Source organism: Colletotrichum tamarilloi (assembly GCF_030869305.1).
Source record: "Colletotrichum tamarilloi strain Tom-12 chromosome Unknown Scaffold_9.1, whole genome shotgun sequence".
Classification (NCBI taxonomy): domain Eukaryota; kingdom Fungi; phylum Ascomycota; class Sordariomycetes; order Glomerellales; family Glomerellaceae; genus Colletotrichum; species Colletotrichum tamarilloi.
The window spans coordinates 603,941-621,220 of NW_026849392.1; the positions used below are offsets into that span (position 1 = coordinate 603,941).

Genomic DNA, 17,280 nt, shown 5'->3' on the forward strand with positions numbered 1-17,280 from the left:
CCATCCTGGTGCCTGCACTCTTCATGTATGTACAGCTTTTGAATATTCAGGGGCACTTGACGATCCCATCTTGGCGAGAATGGCCCGCTTGCCACACCATTGAGTGCAGCCACACGCAGTTGCACAACTTGATAGGAAATTGAAAAGAAGGAAGGGGGGCAGCCATGGCCATTGGTGATAGCTTGAAGAATTGCAGGAAGCAAAGCTTTTTGCCAGCAGCCTTCTTGTTCAGATTCGTACGAATACATATCGCCTTCCTCACACCAGATATCGACGGATGCTCTGTACACATTGAGTGTGCACAGCAAAATACCAAGACTAAGTCTAAGACTAAGTCTACTGTAAGGTGAGAGTTGAGCCCATCCAATGGACGGAAATCACGGCTCTTGTTACCCCCACGTCCGAAACCCCTAGGTACGTAGTAGTCCTAGTGTACGGAGTACTTCGTACTGTCCTCCCCTTTCGAGGCTCTTTTCTGATTGACCCTGACACCTCTAGGCTCTAGACAAATGCCCCGAGTCCACCTCCTTTTCAAAGTTTTGGTCCTTCCCGACTGGACAATTGACTGCGTTTTTTTCTTCTTTCTGGCCGCAGTGTGGATCTACCAAGTAGTGCCGCGGTGCCCAAATTGAAGGTTATGCAATTGACGCTCGCAGTACCGAGTACAGATGAACCGCCAATGACACCCGTTGGCCAGTGCAGGCGGTATCCGTCGTCGATCCTTGGCTCGGATGCGCCGCCAACGGGCCCCGTCCCTTTTTTTTTTTTTTTTTTTGACTGCTCTCAAAGCCCCGTTCTCTCCCATACCACCATGCCTACGGAGTACCAATATCACGTCTGCATATGAGTCCGTGATCGCACCTCAGCCTCTTTTCTTGTCTCCACAGCATTCCATGTGTATGTACGGATATGGATGGACCGATGGAGATCGTTGACGAGTCAATTCTCTAAGAGCCAACCCTCCTGCTCCATTCCCTAGTTAGCTCTTCCTGCTCCGGCTCGCTCTCACGGTTCACTACACAAACCAAGTACGGAGTACCTGCTGGCTTATCCATGGCCACCGTCAACTTCTTTGTCCACATCTTGGTCTCGATCTTGGGCCGGCCCCTATCTCTCTGTCGTCTTGTCCGACGCAGATCAGGACTCCCTGGCCTTGCCTGCTGGCCACGCCCACTACCCGTGAGGAACTCCTCTCTGCAGTTACCTTCACTTTGTATGCTGGAAATAACCCCTGCTTTCCCTGCCATGTATCCATATTCACCTCAGTGCCCTAATGTACCAATCACTACCGTCCGCGATCTATCTGGCAAACCGCAGTTTATGCCCTTGCTCGCCCATTTTTGGCTCTCCTGCTGTGCGGATACTGCGTACTGTAACCCGAGCGGCTGAGCCAGAGTCGACCAAGAAGACTGCGCCGAGTTGCGAAGTAGGCAGGCCATCGTCACCGCCACACTGGGTATTCCTGGCCGCTTCTGGGCGTTTCATCCTGACTCCCCACGTCAATCTCTTTCTCTGCCTTGCCGCCTCTGGACAACTACCCTAATCCAACCATTTGCTATAGCAAGGGCATGGCACAAGCTCCTCCTTACCCGTTGTCACTCATCGCCTGCTCCCGGCATAGCATCCTTGTCGTCCTGCTCCCTAGTCAAGTTGTCCCAATACAAGGTTGTTCCTCCCAATGTGCGTTGTCTGGACCATTCCCATGTAGGAACTTCTCCTGGCCGTATATATATAGAGGCGACCCAGCCTCGCTGCCCGTTGGCAACTATGTGCTTTTGCCGCCTCTCTCGTTCTCTACCGCACCCACTTTCACTTACTAGGCCCAGTGCCGTTACATTCTTTTCTTGGTGATCACATTCATTTGAATCTCATCGTCCATTCACTTTCATCCCCTGAACGCTCGCAAATAGACGAGATTGAACCCACGGACTTCAATACCAATCCATTCATTCAGTATACTATACGAACAGAGAAAGGAGTCAGTCAGTAACAGCAAATACACGAGACAAAAATGCTTTCCACATACGCCCAACTTCTCTTTTCCCTCACGCCGTTCGTCGGTGCTCTTGTGCCCCCAGCACAAGATGGCATGAGAATCATCTGGTCCGAGACCTTCCAAGGAAACGCCGGCGCACCCCCTCGAAGTGACACATGGAACGTCGCCTTGGCCATCGACACGAACAACGAGGTCCAGACTTACACCGAATCGTCCTGGAACGTCCAAATATCGGGTGGTGAAACCATCCAGCTCATTCCCCGAAAGTCAGCAAGCGGCGTATGGACATCTGCGCGTATCGAGACAAAGGCAGCGTGGACACCTCAGCCGGGAGGGAAGATGCGGGTTCAGTCAATGTTCAGGATGGGCGACAACGCAAATAAGCAGGGCATGTGGCCTGCCTTTTGGATGCTGGGCGATGCCGTTCGCAACGGGGTTCAGTGGCCCCTCTGCGGCGAGCTCGACATCTTTGAACAGATCAACGGCCAGGCCACCGCCACGGGTACCGTTCACTGCCAACAAGAATCCGGCGGCATCTGCAACGAGCCCAGCGGCCGTGGCGTGGCTACTTCGATGCCCGACAACGGTTGGCACACTTGGGCACTGGAGTGGGACCGCACGTCGAACAACTGGGTCACCGAGACCATCACATGGTACCGTGACGGTGTTGTCTTCAACCAGCTCAAGGGCAGCGATATTGGTGACGAAGGCATCTGGGCGACCCTTTGTCACATGCCTTACTATGTGCTTATGAATGTAGCAGTTGGTATGTTTCTCGCTCCTTTCGCCTCGGTTGACCGTTTGCCGTACATGAGAATGCTAACCAGTTTCAGGCGGCACGTTGCCGGGTTCTCCTACCGACGCTACTCAGGATGGCTATGGAAGCATGATGGAGATCGGATACCTCACGGTATACCAGTCGCCTTGAGTGCAGCTGCCTCTAATGGCTGTATTCGTAATGAGCTTGGCCTCGCAGACACCGCCCTCACATATCTCCGTCATATCATGAACTCCGGCCATCACATAGTGCCCCAACGTCCGATCTCGTACATTCGAGTCGCACATGGCTCCTTTGGCACACTCCTCCTTTTCTCAAGACAGGATAATTCTTGCCCCTTTGGTATATACCCCTTTTTGGAAAGCGATATATAGCGGCTGCCTTTACACTCATACGTTCTGCTCCCCCATCTGCGTCTGTTTTTCAAGCCTGCGGACCTGAACAGGCGTAGAGGAGGAGCGACTTCTTAGGTTTTACCGCCTATATAGTAGTCAATGTTGAAATCCAACACGGGAATCCTTCCCCGTTATCTAAACCTCCAGAACACAATTATCGCTACATTTGATGACAATTATGAGAGCGGATGCAGACCATTTGCTCGTATAACTCACTGTGACGTGCCTAGGTAGACTCGAATTCTGCAACATTTCCTACACAGCCGGTTTGTTGTGTAGATTATAGATATACGTAGCCAACGCAGATACTAATCAACGTCTTCTTAAGATCGAGAATATTATACACCATCTCATCAAAGCAGCAAATATACGATGGCACAGCCAGCAATCCACCTCTTCCACAAGGCTGCTGCGCATCCATACTGCCGAGAACACACCCTTGGATCTTGGATCTTGGATCTTGGATTCTAGATCTTAGATCTTAGACCCTCGATCAGAGTTCAAGAGGAACAAGAAGCTCGGTGCTAGCCTCTGGATGTCCCCGCTGATGACCCGTCGCATGGCCGACCCCAGATTGCAGATCGACAACCGTTGCGTCCGCCGCCGCATCCGGCCACCGGCACGTATTACTACTATGATTATTAATGAAAAACAAAAAGGCCCCCGCCCCGCGTCTAATTCCCCGAGATTACCATTGGCAAAATGTCCGACTTGTATGTAGATCACGGCCACGCCTGCGGCCTCGGTGCTCGACCCGGGCCCGGTGCGGTGCGGGGATCTCCCTTGCCCAGTAAGGAACTTAGAGCTCAGGGTAGACCAGAAGATGTTGGACAGGCCTCTCTGAGCCGTGCGACCACATGTGAAAGCCCCACGAGCACAGATACGTTGGCGTTCACAGTCAGAAGGCTCCGATTATTGTGGGCGGTATCAAACGCCCCCAAAGATGGAAGGGTTTCTGCACATTGAGGCTTGCCTTCCCTCCTTCGATCATGCTTCGGAAACATTCTGAGAAGAAGACATGATCGTGATCGCCATGATCAATGCAGTAGTGCTGGTGATGTTTTTACGAATAATTGACAGGGATGCCAGAGGGAACTTTAATATTTGATGGCATCCAGGATATGAAAAAAGATGGATTGATCCTCGCAAACCAATATCGCACCGCGCCACAGTATAATCTGACAGGACCCAGGGTAAACGACGATAGCAGGACGACGCTGGTGATCGAACGTGTCCCCGCCCTTCTAGTAAATACAATGCTCTCAACTCAATCCACAACCGGTACAACTGCCCCCTTTTGATCTCTCTTGTCACCTCTTTTGCAAATCAACACTGATGGGTCCACCAAACGAAACCGGGCTCTGCATTCGCACATCGTATGCCACGTACAATCAATGATTACGCCCACTGGTTCGATAGGAAAGGCACCCGACGAAACTTTGCGAACCCTGCCAGTAGAACTCCAGAACCAATGATCAAGAATTCTCGCAAGCGGTCCGTCCACCAACGACCGACAAGGAGAAAAGTAACGTGAAGTTTGTATGCGTGTTACCCCAGGCACATGCACGCAAGGGAATTAAATCGCCGTCGAGAACGAGGCTGTGCTGAACAGCGAAACGACTCATTGGAATATGCCGCCAATGGGGCAATCCGTCAAGTGTTTGCCACACATAAACGTCGTCCAAAGGCGATTGGTAAATCAAAGCATATGAAATAGGAAAGTGACAGGCTCGATGAGGCGGCGAGAGTTAAGCCCGACTGCTTTATCTTGACTGCAATTGTCGAGCAAATCCTCCTGAAAGTTACAGTTGGCAACATGCCAACAAATCGATGTGGGCTCAGTCCGATTTGATGTATTCTAGACTGTAAAAACCACTTTTTTTTGGTATTCTGAGCGCATCCATAAATCAAATGGAGATAGCCATGCTTCGCAAATACCATGCCGCTCGACCGTACAACGGCGAGGCATGGAGAAATCAGGCTGGGGAATCGACACAACGCCTAACGCACAACTGAGGCATGACACAGACGAGAGGGAATCGTACACCTAAAAGTCAGGCTTGGGAACCGTCTAGTCTGCGCCAATTTCGTTGGCGCCTTCCATGCCAAATGAACCCGTGTTGAAATCAAAGGCCTGATTGTCGCCGTCTTCGTGTAGAAATGAGTCAAAGTCGAAGTCGTTAAGAACATTGTCCGAGACCAACGGGTCGGCGAATGCCATAGCACCGAAGTCCACCATTGGGTTCGTGTTGTCCATAAACCCTCCGTTCTGGTTGGCATCGTGTTGTGCCTGGGGGGCTACCTGAGGCTGAGGGGCAGGTGCTGGAGCAGCAGCCTGGCCGTTGGGCACGGCTGGCACGGCAGCATTTTGTCCGTTCTTGGTGAAGTTGGCAGTGGTGACAGGAGTGATGGGAGTTGCAGGTGTTGCAGCCTCCGCATCTGCACCGTCGGCGGCTGGCGTAGTGCCACTGTTCAGGTTGTTGTTGCCTGACTTCTTTCCCGCCGCAGCCTGCGCATGTGTTAGTTTTGTTTGGGCAATACGTGTCTTGCCATGTGCTTACCTTTGCCTTTGTGTTCTTGGTATCCTTCTTCTTTGGCGCCGCCTTGTTTGATTGTGACGGAGTCGGGGGAGCCGCTGCGGCCTGTTGAGGCGAGGAAGTGCTCGTCCGGTTGGAGTTGGCGCCAGCTGGTGCAGATGGCGGGGGCATCGACCGTTGCTGCGGTGTACCCTGAACAGATCCCTGAGGACCCTGAGGCACCATCTGACCATTCGGCCCGCCTTGCTGCCATTGCACTGGCTGACCACCTTGGCCAGCCTGCTGAGGCTGTCCCTGCTGCTGAGGTGGCTGCTGCTGCTGCTGCTGTTGCTGCTGGGCTTGCTGCGCCTGTTGCGCCTGTTGCTGCTGTTGCCGGGCGACCATCATCTGCTGCGGGTTCATCTGACCGTTGAACTGCTGACCAGGGTGCGAGCTGGGTGGGCGCATGCCGCCATTCATCTGAGGATTGCCGGCCATGTTCCCATCCATTTGATTGCCCATGCCCTTGAAGAAGTGTGGCGCCATGTTCGGGTCCATTTGGTTGCCCATGAAGTTCATAGGGTTGGGAGAGCCACGAGATTGAGCACCCTCGGGCAGCGGCGAAGGAATGCCAGCGTTGTTCATCTGCGGGGTGCCTCTCTTCATCTGCTCCGTTGGGTTTGGTGAAGCTCCGGTTCTGGCGCCTTGGGGAGATGTCTCCGGGAAAGGCTGGCCATTGGGACCAGGAGGTGCGCCAGGGCCGCCAGGCCCGGCGGGACCGTCTCTGGGCATGGCACCTCCGCCCATGTTATCTTGTTCCTGGCGGGCCATCATGAGCCTTTTCTTATTCTGCTGCTCCAGAAGCATTAGCTGCATTTGATAGTCCTGCAGAGCGTGGTTACTTCCACCACCGGCTTGGGCACCGCCAGGGCCAGGCCGAATTCCTCCTGGACCCATTTCTCCAGCGTTGTAGTACGCAGTTAGCCCGGCACCTTCTTGGCCTTGAGCCATCATGGGTGAGCCCTGGCCCTGGGGGCCGGGCGCGTTAGGCATGGTTTTGTTAGGCATCTGGCTAGCCTGATGCTGTTGGAGGTTTGCCGCATATGTAGCAATGGACTTAGCTTGGACAGCAGGTGGTTGGTTTGAGAATGTCGTAAACTGCTGCTGGGTCAGCGACGCCGGGTTGATTCCGTTGGTGATGAGCATCTGCTGGGCTTGAGCTACGTTCGGGGTGGTCCCCACCTGCTGGCCCGGCATGCCCTGCTGAGGTCTTCCGTTCGGCATCATTCCAGGCTGGTTCGGGAAGTTGGGCGCACCGTCCAGGCGTGGTCTCTTGGAGGGGGAAGGGGCGTTTTCACCAGAGCCAGGCGACGAGGGGCGTTGGCGGTTGCCATCCATGTCCGAAGGGTCTCGCTGCATCTGGGTTTGCTTCGCATGCTGCTGAAGCATTTGCATGGCCTGGGGGCTGTAGGGGGAATTTGGGTTAGCAAACCATACACATGATGAAGGGAGGCACGAATCTGTAAAGCCTCACTTGTTCTGATTATTCGCCATGGCGGCCCTAGCCAAGTTGCCCTTTTGCATGTTCATGGCCATACCGCCATTTTGCATGTTGCGCATCATCTGGGAGTGATATTGCTGCTGGGCGGCCATGCCGTCTGGGCGCATCTGGCGGAGAAGTTCTTGCTGTTGGTTCTGTCGCATGCGAGATTGCTGCTATTCAGCTCGGTTAGTGATGATCCAGACATAGACAGAGAATCGCCGACGGATAACGACATACCTGAGTATGGCTGACATATTGATTGACGGGACCGTTGCCACCCTTTGTCCGTTGCGCGTGGAAGATGTCCCAGAAGAGGCAGAACCATTCGTACAAGAAGGATGATTCTGAGGCAGGCATGGGCAGCTTGGGGGCCGGAAGGTCATCAGGGAGCTTCGCGTCAATGTCGTCTTTGGAGTCGGTGTCCATGGGGTCGTCACCGAGACCATTGCCGATGAGGTTACCGTTCTCGTCCCTTCGGCGATTGGCACCGTCCTTCATGACATTCACTTGGTGGTCTCCATTAAGGAGGGATCTAGCGCAATCAAACATTTGATGGCGGAGGAAGTACTCATAGATGTAGGTGTTGAGCAGAGTGCGCTGGCTCTCGGTGGGCATGGTCATCTGTCGTGGACCACCGGCGACTTGGGGAGCGACTGCGCCATTATTCATCATGGGGACGGGCGCGCCAACAGGGCCACCGCCCATGACGTTCATGTTGGCCAGGTTGGGGTTGACGTTGGCGTTCATGATTGTGAGCCGGGCTGCAGACAAGCGTCTGCCCGACGAGATGGGGTGAGGTCGATGCGATGGATAAAGGAGAAGCTGATTGAAGGATGGTGGTTGTTCGGAAGCGAAGAAAGAGTGTCGATGTCGTCAAAAGTTTGTCGGTCAGCCACCTTGTGGTTGGAGGTGGGAGTGTCGCAGAGCGTGTACGTGGTTACGCGGTGCGCTAAAAAGCCGGCTGGCGGCAAAGTCGTGTCGGATTCAGCGGTCGGGCGCAAGGGTACAAGGAGCCTTCAGTTGGACGGATAAGAGAAAGGCTGGGGAGTGCAGACAGAGGCGCGCGACAGATGGCGGGATGCGCGACCAGTGACGATGGCGGTGGTGAGATATGGTTTGGTACAGAGGAAGAAAAAAAAGAGTCGAAAGACGTGGCAGCGACAGAAGCTGTGGCGGATTTGGGTTGGAGGGGGTAGGAGGATTGATGCGAGGGCGAGATGTTGAAGAAGGCGGAAGGGCGACGGGATGGGCCACCAAAGGCAGTTGCAGGTGAGGGAGTGGGACTTTGAAAGGAAATGGGAAGAGTGGAAAGATGAAAGACAGGAGGAGGGAAAGCAGCGCGACTCGGGGGTCGGGGGTAGGAAGACCTGGTGTTTCTGGCTCTTGCTCTGGCTCTTGCTGTGGCTCAGGGTATGGCAGTGTGGCCCCTTCTGGGTGGCTAGGTATTTGATTTGGATTTGGGTTTGGCTTTTGGGGGGGGGGGGGGGGGGGGGGGGGGGGGGTCTTCGCTCTCGGGGGGGAAGGGGGGGGGGGGGTGGGGGGGGGGGTGTGGGGGGGGGGGGGGGGGTGGGGGGGGGGGGTGGGTGGGGGGGGGGGGGGGGGTGGGGGGGGGGGGGGGGGGGGGGAGGGGGAAGGGGGTTCCTCGCTCTCGGGGGGGAAAGCAGCGTCGAAGTGAAGGTGGATGTGGACCACCGTGGTTCTGGGCGGTGGTGTTACTGCTAATAATGGGTGAGGTGAGTGAGATGGTCGGTCTGTAAGGTCTGGCTTCGTCGGTGTTACCAGCTGTGGAGAATGGCGGGATGTTATTCCGTAGCGAGGGTCGACTGACCGGTCCCTAAAGCCGCGGTCGCTAGGCCGATCAGGCAAGGTCGGTTTGAAGATGGACGAGTGTCTCGCGGGGCGCGAGGGCAGTGACCATGAATCAGGACTCGTTAGAGTAACAAACACGTTATCGAGACCACGTTGGCATTGAAGATGTGATCGGCATGCGAGGCCATCCAATGTCCAAGGGGTGGAAGTGGATAGGTGATTTGAGGAGGAAAGGGAAAGGCGGAAGTAGAGATCGGAGGAAGCGAGAGGACGAGGGAGAAAAGAGAGGGGCGCCTTGGGTTAGAGGGCAAAGCACCTACTCCGTACCTTAGGGTGTTTAAGTGTTAGTCGACAATGCTTGAATGCAGAAAACCACAGTCGGGGTGGAAAGGAGGACGGGAAGACCAGGACGGGCGGGAGTAGGAGAGTGGAAAGGATGGGGTTGGGATTTTCCCAATTTTCGGGGCATGCGACGCTTGGGCAGGAGGCGGCATCTCTACCTATTCACCTCAAACTTCAGATTCTAGAGACCTCACGAGCACTGAACGAAGTACGCCCGTAGGCCGCTATGGGTGCCAGAAGGTAGCCAGTCCTGTAAGAAAGGTGAGGTGCCCGGCACGAGGTGAGGCGCGCACCCGCGCCGGGCATGTCGCATATCTCAGAATGAGCTGCGAATATCTGAGACCGCTTGTTGCCTGAGGCCACATGCCAAATCGTCAAAGGCAAAAAATCGACAATCACCTCCAACTTGCGTGCTTGCTTTCCAGCTCTCCGGGTACTACTATCTTACCTAGGCGAACTGAAAGACTCCGAAGGAGCCCTCAAGCTTTAGGGCGGTAGGTACCCGTTAAGGTACGTGCTTGGGCTTGAAGCTTCAGAGGGCTCTGGACTACCTTAGCTATCTAACCTTGTGCTCCCACCAACCCACGTTAAGGTCCTTTACCTTCCCTGGAGCTAAGGTAGTGATCTTAAGTACCTTATCTCATCGGCATGGGAGCCCGGGGTGCCATGCTGGAAGTCGCGTTGTGGCACGTCGAGCTTATGACCCGGTACCGGGTGTTAGCTGCGCGCCGCTTCCACCAGCATAGCCAATCTTCACACTTCTGCTGACGTCGCATCTTGAATGGGCCGCACCAATAAACGCGCTTCATCAAACGTCTCAGTCAAAATGAGATCCTGTCCGGCATAGACGCGTCTGCCCTCCAGCTTCTCGTGGCGTGAGGTGGAGAGCTCTGACAGAGACTACCATTCACGATCCGCCCAAGGCACTTGGTATCCGACATCCCGCCTCCCGCTCCCTTTTACCGGTTTCTTGCTCTGAGGCTGACTGGAGGCTCCATGCACATCTAGAAGCATCGCCTCAGGTGTATAAGCTTCTTTGACCTGTCTGTTACGTGAGGCACAATGTCAAAAGCATCTTGAACACGCCGCGCGACACGAGTACGACCAATGACTCCAACGTCGCCTGGGATGCGATTGTTGCATTTCCTATACAGCCTTGTTCCAATCAATGCGCTCACCTGCTTGTGAATAGAGAACCGAGGTGGTTCGTTCCATGCTCCCTCACGCTCAGATGTCTACCTATGTACCGGCAAGTCCGTTGCACGTCGGCTTCTGCAACACCGATATGACGCATTGAGGCCTGGGAATCGAAAGGGGCTTGTTCTCTCCATCCGGCATTGAGCCAAAGAGTAATTGTGATCATTCGCAGGTTCTATGAGCCTAAGTATCCATAATTAACTAACAGCTTCAGTCGGGAAATGAAAGGCAAGCCATGGGCCGTGGCACGGACCTCTCGAGCAAGCTTAAGGTTCCGTATAATCATCTCGACAGGAGTAAACTTGAAAACATTTGATCCAATAAACTGAAGCAAGGGCAAATGAACATTAAAGACTCGCAAATTGGTGTCGCCTGGTAATCCTGCTTAGATTGCATACTTGGTTGCCATGTGTGTAAATTTGCTGCTTATACTCTTTTTGCGAACTGCCCGGCTTTGCTGCTGCTGCACACGGCTTCTCCGTACTGTAACCATTTTGTCAGAAGGATCCGGGCACTTTCCATTGCCATCCTAAGTGCCCCATGACGGGTCCCGTAATGCCCCACATTTCCCGAAGATCGACCGGCAGTCCTGAAGGCAGGTGTTGGTCATACCTTCCTTACCTTCCGCACATGCTACAAGAAGCCCTCATATATTCCCTCAAGTCAGTTGCTGTCACCAGAAACAGAAGGCCGCCCTCTAGGTCGGTGGTTCAGGACAAACCGGCTGGATGGTGGGATTGTTCAAGGTCAACAATCAATTCGCCCACAGCCTACTCGGCGACAGGCTACGAGTACTCGAGTTCGACTCCAAGCATGAGCACCAAGAGACGTAGCCACACCGGTGGTGAAATCTCTTTTTCTTAAGCGCTCACTGAATGAAGTTCAATACTTACCGTCGGTCTATTGGGCAATTCCATGAAAGTCAACTTGTCTCGAAACTCATTTCAAGGCATGCGGTAATAGAGGCTGAATCGCCGCAAACACAGCTTGCCCGAAGGAACTTTGAAAAGAACCACATCTACGTATAATCACGTGCTTGAAGACGCCCAGTTCAGTAGATGATCTTCTCCCTAACTAGTCTGACCCACCCTTGTACCCAATTATAGCAATATCATATCAACAATCGCCTTCAACTTCGGGATTTCACGTTGGCAGTGGTGGCTTTCGTATGAACAAGTCTCTTTGATATCGTGTAGGTCATGTCTGCGGCTTAGGTGCTTCACCAGTTGTCTCCATCTTGTTATATGTGATATACGCCTGGCCGCGTTATTCACCTACTTCATGATTCCATGGAGGTGCATTTGGCGCATCATCATGAGCGATGAAGCTGGCCTCGCCCTCCATCTCCACCAGCGAACAGGGAATTGAGGCTGCGCGCTATTTTCCAGACTTCCATCGACAGATAGTAAATTTGTGTCGATGCGGGACAACCCATTGTAGCACGTCTGGTTATGGTAAAGAACAATGTTGCGTGGAAAGATGCAATCACATCTAGTCATCTTCGGGGGGAAGCTCGTCGTCAATGTACCGCACTAATGACACCCTCATCTCGGTCGTGTCATGGCCTCGCAGAACGTCACTGATGAAGTGCGCTTCGACCTGCATCTGCACCATCTCAAGAGCTCCCCGCAAGACTCCACAAAAGATATTGGAGTACCAGAGCTCATCCTGCGCTCGCTCGTCATCGGGCAGCTCGACAAAGTCTGCGAGAGGGTTTTCGTCAAACACAAGCGAGAACTGTTTGTTGTCCGTCGTCCAGTTGGTCACCTGTGGCGTGATGTTTAGAAATATCTTGAAGCCGACCTAGTGCGCAATGGTCAGCATGCAGGCTCAATACTTTATGAGTCAGGGAAACTGTACTCTTGCAATGACGTCTGCGGTCTCGCGAAAGTTTGCGCATCTCTTCATTGTATTCGACTTTGCCAAATAATCCTCAATGAGACGAAGGCCGATGTTGTATCCCATCTTGTCCAGCTGCTTGTTGACCTCGACATAGTCGCTATCGTAATCTTTGCACAACTGCGCAACAATTGTTCCGTAGGTGAGGGTGACGAGCTCGGCGTTGACTTTGTCTATGCGGGTTCTACAATCAAGCACGTCAGACTTGTTCGTTCTTGGGCATTCAGGTGCCACGCAACGTACTTCCAGATTCTGCTGCATTGTTAGCTTCTGTCTACCCACGCCCGGGTCTGGCTAGAAAACGCACTCCTCTCCCAAGCGGGTTGCCTTGCTTGCGGCCATGATTCCTCGCAGACGCCTGCCAAATAGTAAGGGAGGGAAGTATCGCTGGCGTCGGACGCCTGGTACCGGGCTGTGTCGCGGAAGTGGCTGCCGCCTCGGATCGCAAGCACGTTGCGTCGTTCACGTGGGTTGTCTGGAGCCGTTCACGTCGTACAGTGAAGTGCAGTCGCAAGTCTTCGATATCGGTGGATACGGCGGTCGCAAGGGCTATTGCCGTCGTCGGTTGTCGCACTGATCGGAGTTGGACGAGAGGCTCGAATGAACCGTGAGGTGCCAGCTGGTGTTCGTGGACATCGATGAGGTTGAAGATAAGATAAGCTTGTGGGAAGTGCAATGAAAGCTGGGCACGGATACCTACCCAAGAGGTAATTTACGCACTGCTAGGTATGGTAGTGTACCTCGAAGCAAGGTATTGAGATGCACCGAGGTGGACTCTCCAGGTCCTCTGAATCGAGGTCCCACCTTTAGCTCGGGGATCGGCAGAAGCAAGCTCCGTCCACATCCCAACCTCGCATGGGCCAATGACCTCAGCCAACACATTTTCTCTAGTCAACAACCGCTTGCCCGATTCAATTGACATTCAAATCGACGCGAATCAGCACGATTCACGCCATACGACGATCCTGCTTCGAGTAGAACACCCACGAGCCTCGAGAAACACGTTCGACGACTGCAGCCATGTCTGCTGAGAAGAGACCGGCGGATGACGAGCTCGGCGCAAGCCAGATGATCGTCAAGCGTCAGAATGTGGGATCTTCAACAGGAGCTTTAGCAAGGCTGAACGCCTCGGGAAAGAGCAGTGCGTTAGTGCAGGCGGTATGCGACTACTCTTCATTGCCAATTGGAAATTTACTGACGGCCTGGCCGACAGACACCGCGCACAAGTAACCTGCAGGCACCGGTCATGGAACTATCTGGTCACTCAGGCGAGATCTTTGCTGCGAAATTCGACCCAACGGGCAATTTCATTGCCTCAGGATCTATGGACAGAAGCATTTGTCAGTTTAAATATCTTCTTATCGCTGGCGAGGTGAAACTAATTCGCGAGTAGTGTTGTGGCGAACGTATGGGGACTGCGAAAACTACGGCATTCTTAACGGCCATCGAGGCGCAATTCTAGATCTCCAATGGTCGCGAGACTCCAAAATAGTCTTCTCGGCTTCGGCAGACATGCACCTGGCAAGTTGGGACCTCGAGAACGGAACAAGAATACGAAGATACATCGGCCACGAAGAGATCGTCAATACAGTGGACCTCAGCAAACGAGGCGAGGATATGCTAGTTAGTGGAAGTGACGACGGCTCTATCGGCTTGTGGGATCCGAGATCAAAGAACGCAGCAGACTACATCCAGACGGAATTTCCCATTACGGCCATTGCCATGTCAGAGGCTGGAAACGAGGTCTACACGGGAGGCATCGACAATGACATCAAAGTCTGGGACTTGCGCAAAAAATCGGTCGTGTACTCGATGCTGGGACACCAAGATACGATCACCTCCCTCAGAGTCTCTCCGGACTCGCAATCTTTGCTTTCATATGCCATGGACTCCACAGTGAGGACATGGGACATTCGGCCATTTGCCCCGACCGATAGAGCCATCAGAACGTTCGACGGCGCGTCCATGGGCCTGGAGAAGAACCTCATCAAGGCTAGCTGGGATTCCGAAGGCAAGAAGGTGGCTGTCGGGTCCGGAGACGGTACTGCGACTATCTGGTCTAGTGAGACTGGAAAGCTCCTGTACAAGCTTCCGGGTCATAAGGGAACCGTCAACTGTGTCGAGTTCGCGCCCGGAACGGAGCCCATCGGTGAGCATTATCTCTTTTCGCGATACAATTGACGTTGGGCTAACAAATTGTGATAGTACTTTCCGCGTCGTCTGATCGGAATATGCTACTGGGGGAGCTGCGGTGAAATAAACCACCACCAGTGGGCTTTCTCCATGCTAGCCACATCGTCAACGCCTAGTCCGCGTCTTCTGATGTTGCACCAACTCAATATTCTGCCTGCATGCTCTCGGTGCGGACTGTGCGGTGCATATGCGGCGCAGAGACGCTCTACGGATATACAATCCATGTATTATCGCATCACAAGCAAGCCAGGAACGTTTGGTCCTAGCAACTCATACCAAGCCCTGGTAAGTGCCATCTGCGAAGGCACATCATCCCAGTATGGCAGCAGGGGGGCATAAACGGGACACGAGCATGAGTTTCCGGTGTTGATCATGGCAGAATCTCGTGAACACTGGAATAGATCAGATAACGCAAACGCGGGCAGACATATTCGGGAACTGCCGGTTGGAATTGTAGGAAAATGCCGATACCGGCGGCTGCCAGCTGCATATGGCTTACGCAGGGAGTTTGGGCGAGGCGTGTTTGTTCGCGAGTAACACGGCCTAGAAATGCTCATCCGATGTGTCTTCGTTTTGTCTCATAAGGGCAACCTTGACACAAGATCGCGTGGTTCGATTCACAGGAAATACCAAGTTAGCACCGTAGCTTCAATAAGGAGTAATTCGGCTTGCAGAGGCATGGTCCCCAATTGAATGACTCTTGTAATGAGATGATGTCACGGGCATGTCCAGCTAGCTAGGCTGCCCACAGCCATATGTCCAGCAAGGGCCATGGGCCCCGTATTTCCTCCTTGGATCGTGTGGTGCGCGGCCGTGATGCGGAAGTTTCTGGGATGTTGAACTCTATCGGCTTCTAGAGAGATTAGAAACGCAGCTCGGAGGTCGGAACATTGCGCAATCTGACGGACCGAGTGCGAATCAAGGAGTAGAAAAGAGAAAGAGTACAGCTGTTGAATGCAGTGACTTTGGACGGTGACGCGGAGGGGCGTCGGCTCCGAATGGTCAAGTGTCCCAGCTTGTGTGTCTCGATTCAATTGGGCGGCACACCGCGAAACCTTCTCTAGCTGTCATACGTGTACTCACGGCAGCTAATCTCCATAGAGGCAAAACCGTACGCTGAGGTAATGGCACACGAGAAAGACGCCAACAACGGCTCACCGTGACAATGCGTGATGGATGCAATCTTGTTGTCAAGACCTATGTCCGCGTAGTAACCGTACACAATCAAATGGAAGGCTGCTGCTCTCCCATTTGAACCATGGATGTTTTCTATTAGAAGATATCTGATTACAAGTGGAGGTTCGAGGCGATATAACCCCCACATTAGCGCAAGAGGCATGGGTTTTCATTACTGCGTAGGAGTACTCCGTGCTACGTAGATGCCAGGGTTCATCACAGGAGTTTGACCACGGGAACCATCTAAATCCAAACGAGACGAATGATCCGCAAAGGACGCTAAGCTGAGGCGCAAAAGACTGCTATTCTTGCCGCCAATGTCACCTACAATTGCCATTCACAGATATTCGTGCACACGGAGGTACGGATCTTTGGAGGCAAAGCAGTTGGAAAGACAAAATGGCAGACGTGAAGTGAAGTTGGGGGGAGACTCAAAACGCCAACCGCCAAACGCCAAACGCCAGCCCAAACCATGGGGGGGCCTGGGTTGGCGTCCCCTTCTTCAAGACAAGCAGAGACTCCAATGAGAGAACCCCTTTCCGCGCGCCCTCATGGGTCTAGTCCAATTAAGGGTTGGCGCGCGTCGACACAAGAATCCGAAACACGTTTCTATCTCCAGCCGGGCCCCCTGAGCCCTTCCTGATTCGGTACGTACTCTACGGAGTACCCAGGGCAGGTCCCACGCGCTGTGCGGAGGGTTGTGAAGTTGTGACGGTGTCCGAGGAGGTCAACTCATTCGCCTCATACGATTGGTTCCCAAGTTTCCAGAAGCAACCCCCTTGACTGCTGTGCAACACTCCAATTGTCAGAGAAGTCAATAATCGATGGGTGAACCCGACCCGTCCAGCACTGCTACATCTGCGCCGAGTCTTCAAGAGCTCAGACTGCGAGCATCCGTAGGTCTGCGAGTGTCTGGAGAGAGAGGAAGACGGAGAGAGGTTTTCCTGCATTATCCTTGCCGTCCTCGATTCAGTTTCATTGCATACGAAGTGCCTTCCTTTCCTCACCTTACGAGTACACTCTCATCCATCCCATCTCATCTCTCTGTATCCATACTCCGTGTGTATGGAGGTACCAAGTACACTCACTAATGAATCGCCCACAACAAAGTCTGGGCCAAGCCAAGACTACCTTGCGGCTGTCGTATGTAGGTAGGATGCAAGGGTCTAAATGCAGATATTGTGTAGGCGTTACGACCTGTTCACATCCTCGATGCTGCAGATCCTGCGCGTTTCCTCCCCCAATCCCCCCTCTCCCTCGTCAGATCCTACTCTCGTCCTGCCCTCTCAAACACCCCTATCCCGTCCGCTTGCTCCCCCTTCCAGGTTCTCCAGAGTCGCAAGTCGCAGAATCCCTCGTATGCTGGGATGAGACTGGCGTGGCGTCTGCTTGACCAACTTCGCCGCTTTCTTTTCTTGTCCTGTCCAATGCCGCCG

General features: G+C 53.6%; 6 protein-coding genes across 6 annotated transcripts; 4 read left to right on the forward strand and 2 right to left on the reverse strand.

The window, feature by feature from the left end:
* Positions 1-1,053: 1,053 nt before the first annotated feature.
* On the forward strand, positions 1,054-1,389 carry CTAM01_03939 (uncharacterized protein; the record flags this gene model as incomplete). The annotated part of the gene is made up of 1 exon (XM_060519969.1): positions 1,054-1,389. The coding sequence occupies one exon, from the start codon at positions 1,054-1,056 to the stop codon at positions 1,387-1,389; it is 336 nt and encodes a 111-aa protein (XP_060385390.1).
* A 12-nt stretch (positions 1,390-1,401) lies between these two features.
* CTAM01_03940 (uncharacterized protein) lies at positions 1,402-1,851 on the forward strand (the record flags this gene model as incomplete). The annotated part of the gene is made up of 1 exon (XM_060519970.1): positions 1,402-1,851. A coding segment is annotated over one exon (450 nt), but the record flags the coding sequence as incomplete, so codon positions are not given.
* Positions 1,852-2,011: 160 nt separating this feature from the next.
* Positions 2,012-2,924, forward strand: CTAM01_03941 (glycosyl hydrolase family 16; the record flags this gene model as incomplete). Its single annotated transcript, XM_060519971.1, has 2 exons — positions 2,012-2,762; positions 2,830-2,924. The coding sequence occupies 2 exons, from the start codon at positions 2,012-2,014 to the stop codon at positions 2,922-2,924; spliced, it is 846 nt and encodes a 281-aa protein (XP_060385392.1).
* A 2,316-nt stretch (positions 2,925-5,240) lies between these two features.
* CTAM01_03942 (SOM1 protein) lies at positions 5,241-7,975 on the reverse strand (the record flags this gene model as incomplete). The annotated part of the gene is made up of 4 exons (XM_060519972.1): positions 5,241-5,678; positions 5,731-7,150; positions 7,220-7,401; positions 7,466-7,975. The coding sequence occupies 4 exons, from the start codon at positions 7,973-7,975 to the stop codon at positions 5,241-5,243; spliced, it is 2,550 nt and encodes an 849-aa protein (XP_060385393.1).
* Positions 7,976-12,067: 4,092 nt separating this feature from the next.
* On the reverse strand, positions 12,068-12,817 carry CTAM01_03943 (transporter particle component; the record flags this gene model as incomplete). Its single annotated transcript, XM_060519973.1, has 4 exons — positions 12,068-12,379; positions 12,437-12,659; positions 12,719-12,727; positions 12,783-12,817. 4 exons carry the CDS (start codon positions 12,815-12,817, stop codon positions 12,068-12,070), a joined length of 579 nt encoding a protein of 192 aa, XP_060385394.1.
* A 678-nt stretch (positions 12,818-13,495) lies between these two features.
* CTAM01_03944 (WD repeat domain-containing protein) lies at positions 13,496-14,730 on the forward strand (the record flags this gene model as incomplete). The annotated part of the gene is made up of 4 exons (XM_060519974.1): positions 13,496-13,633; positions 13,689-13,815; positions 13,869-14,624; positions 14,681-14,730. The coding sequence occupies 4 exons, from the start codon at positions 13,496-13,498 to the stop codon at positions 14,728-14,730; spliced, it is 1,071 nt and encodes a 356-aa protein (XP_060385395.1).
* Between the last annotated feature and the right edge of the window lie 2,550 nt (positions 14,731-17,280).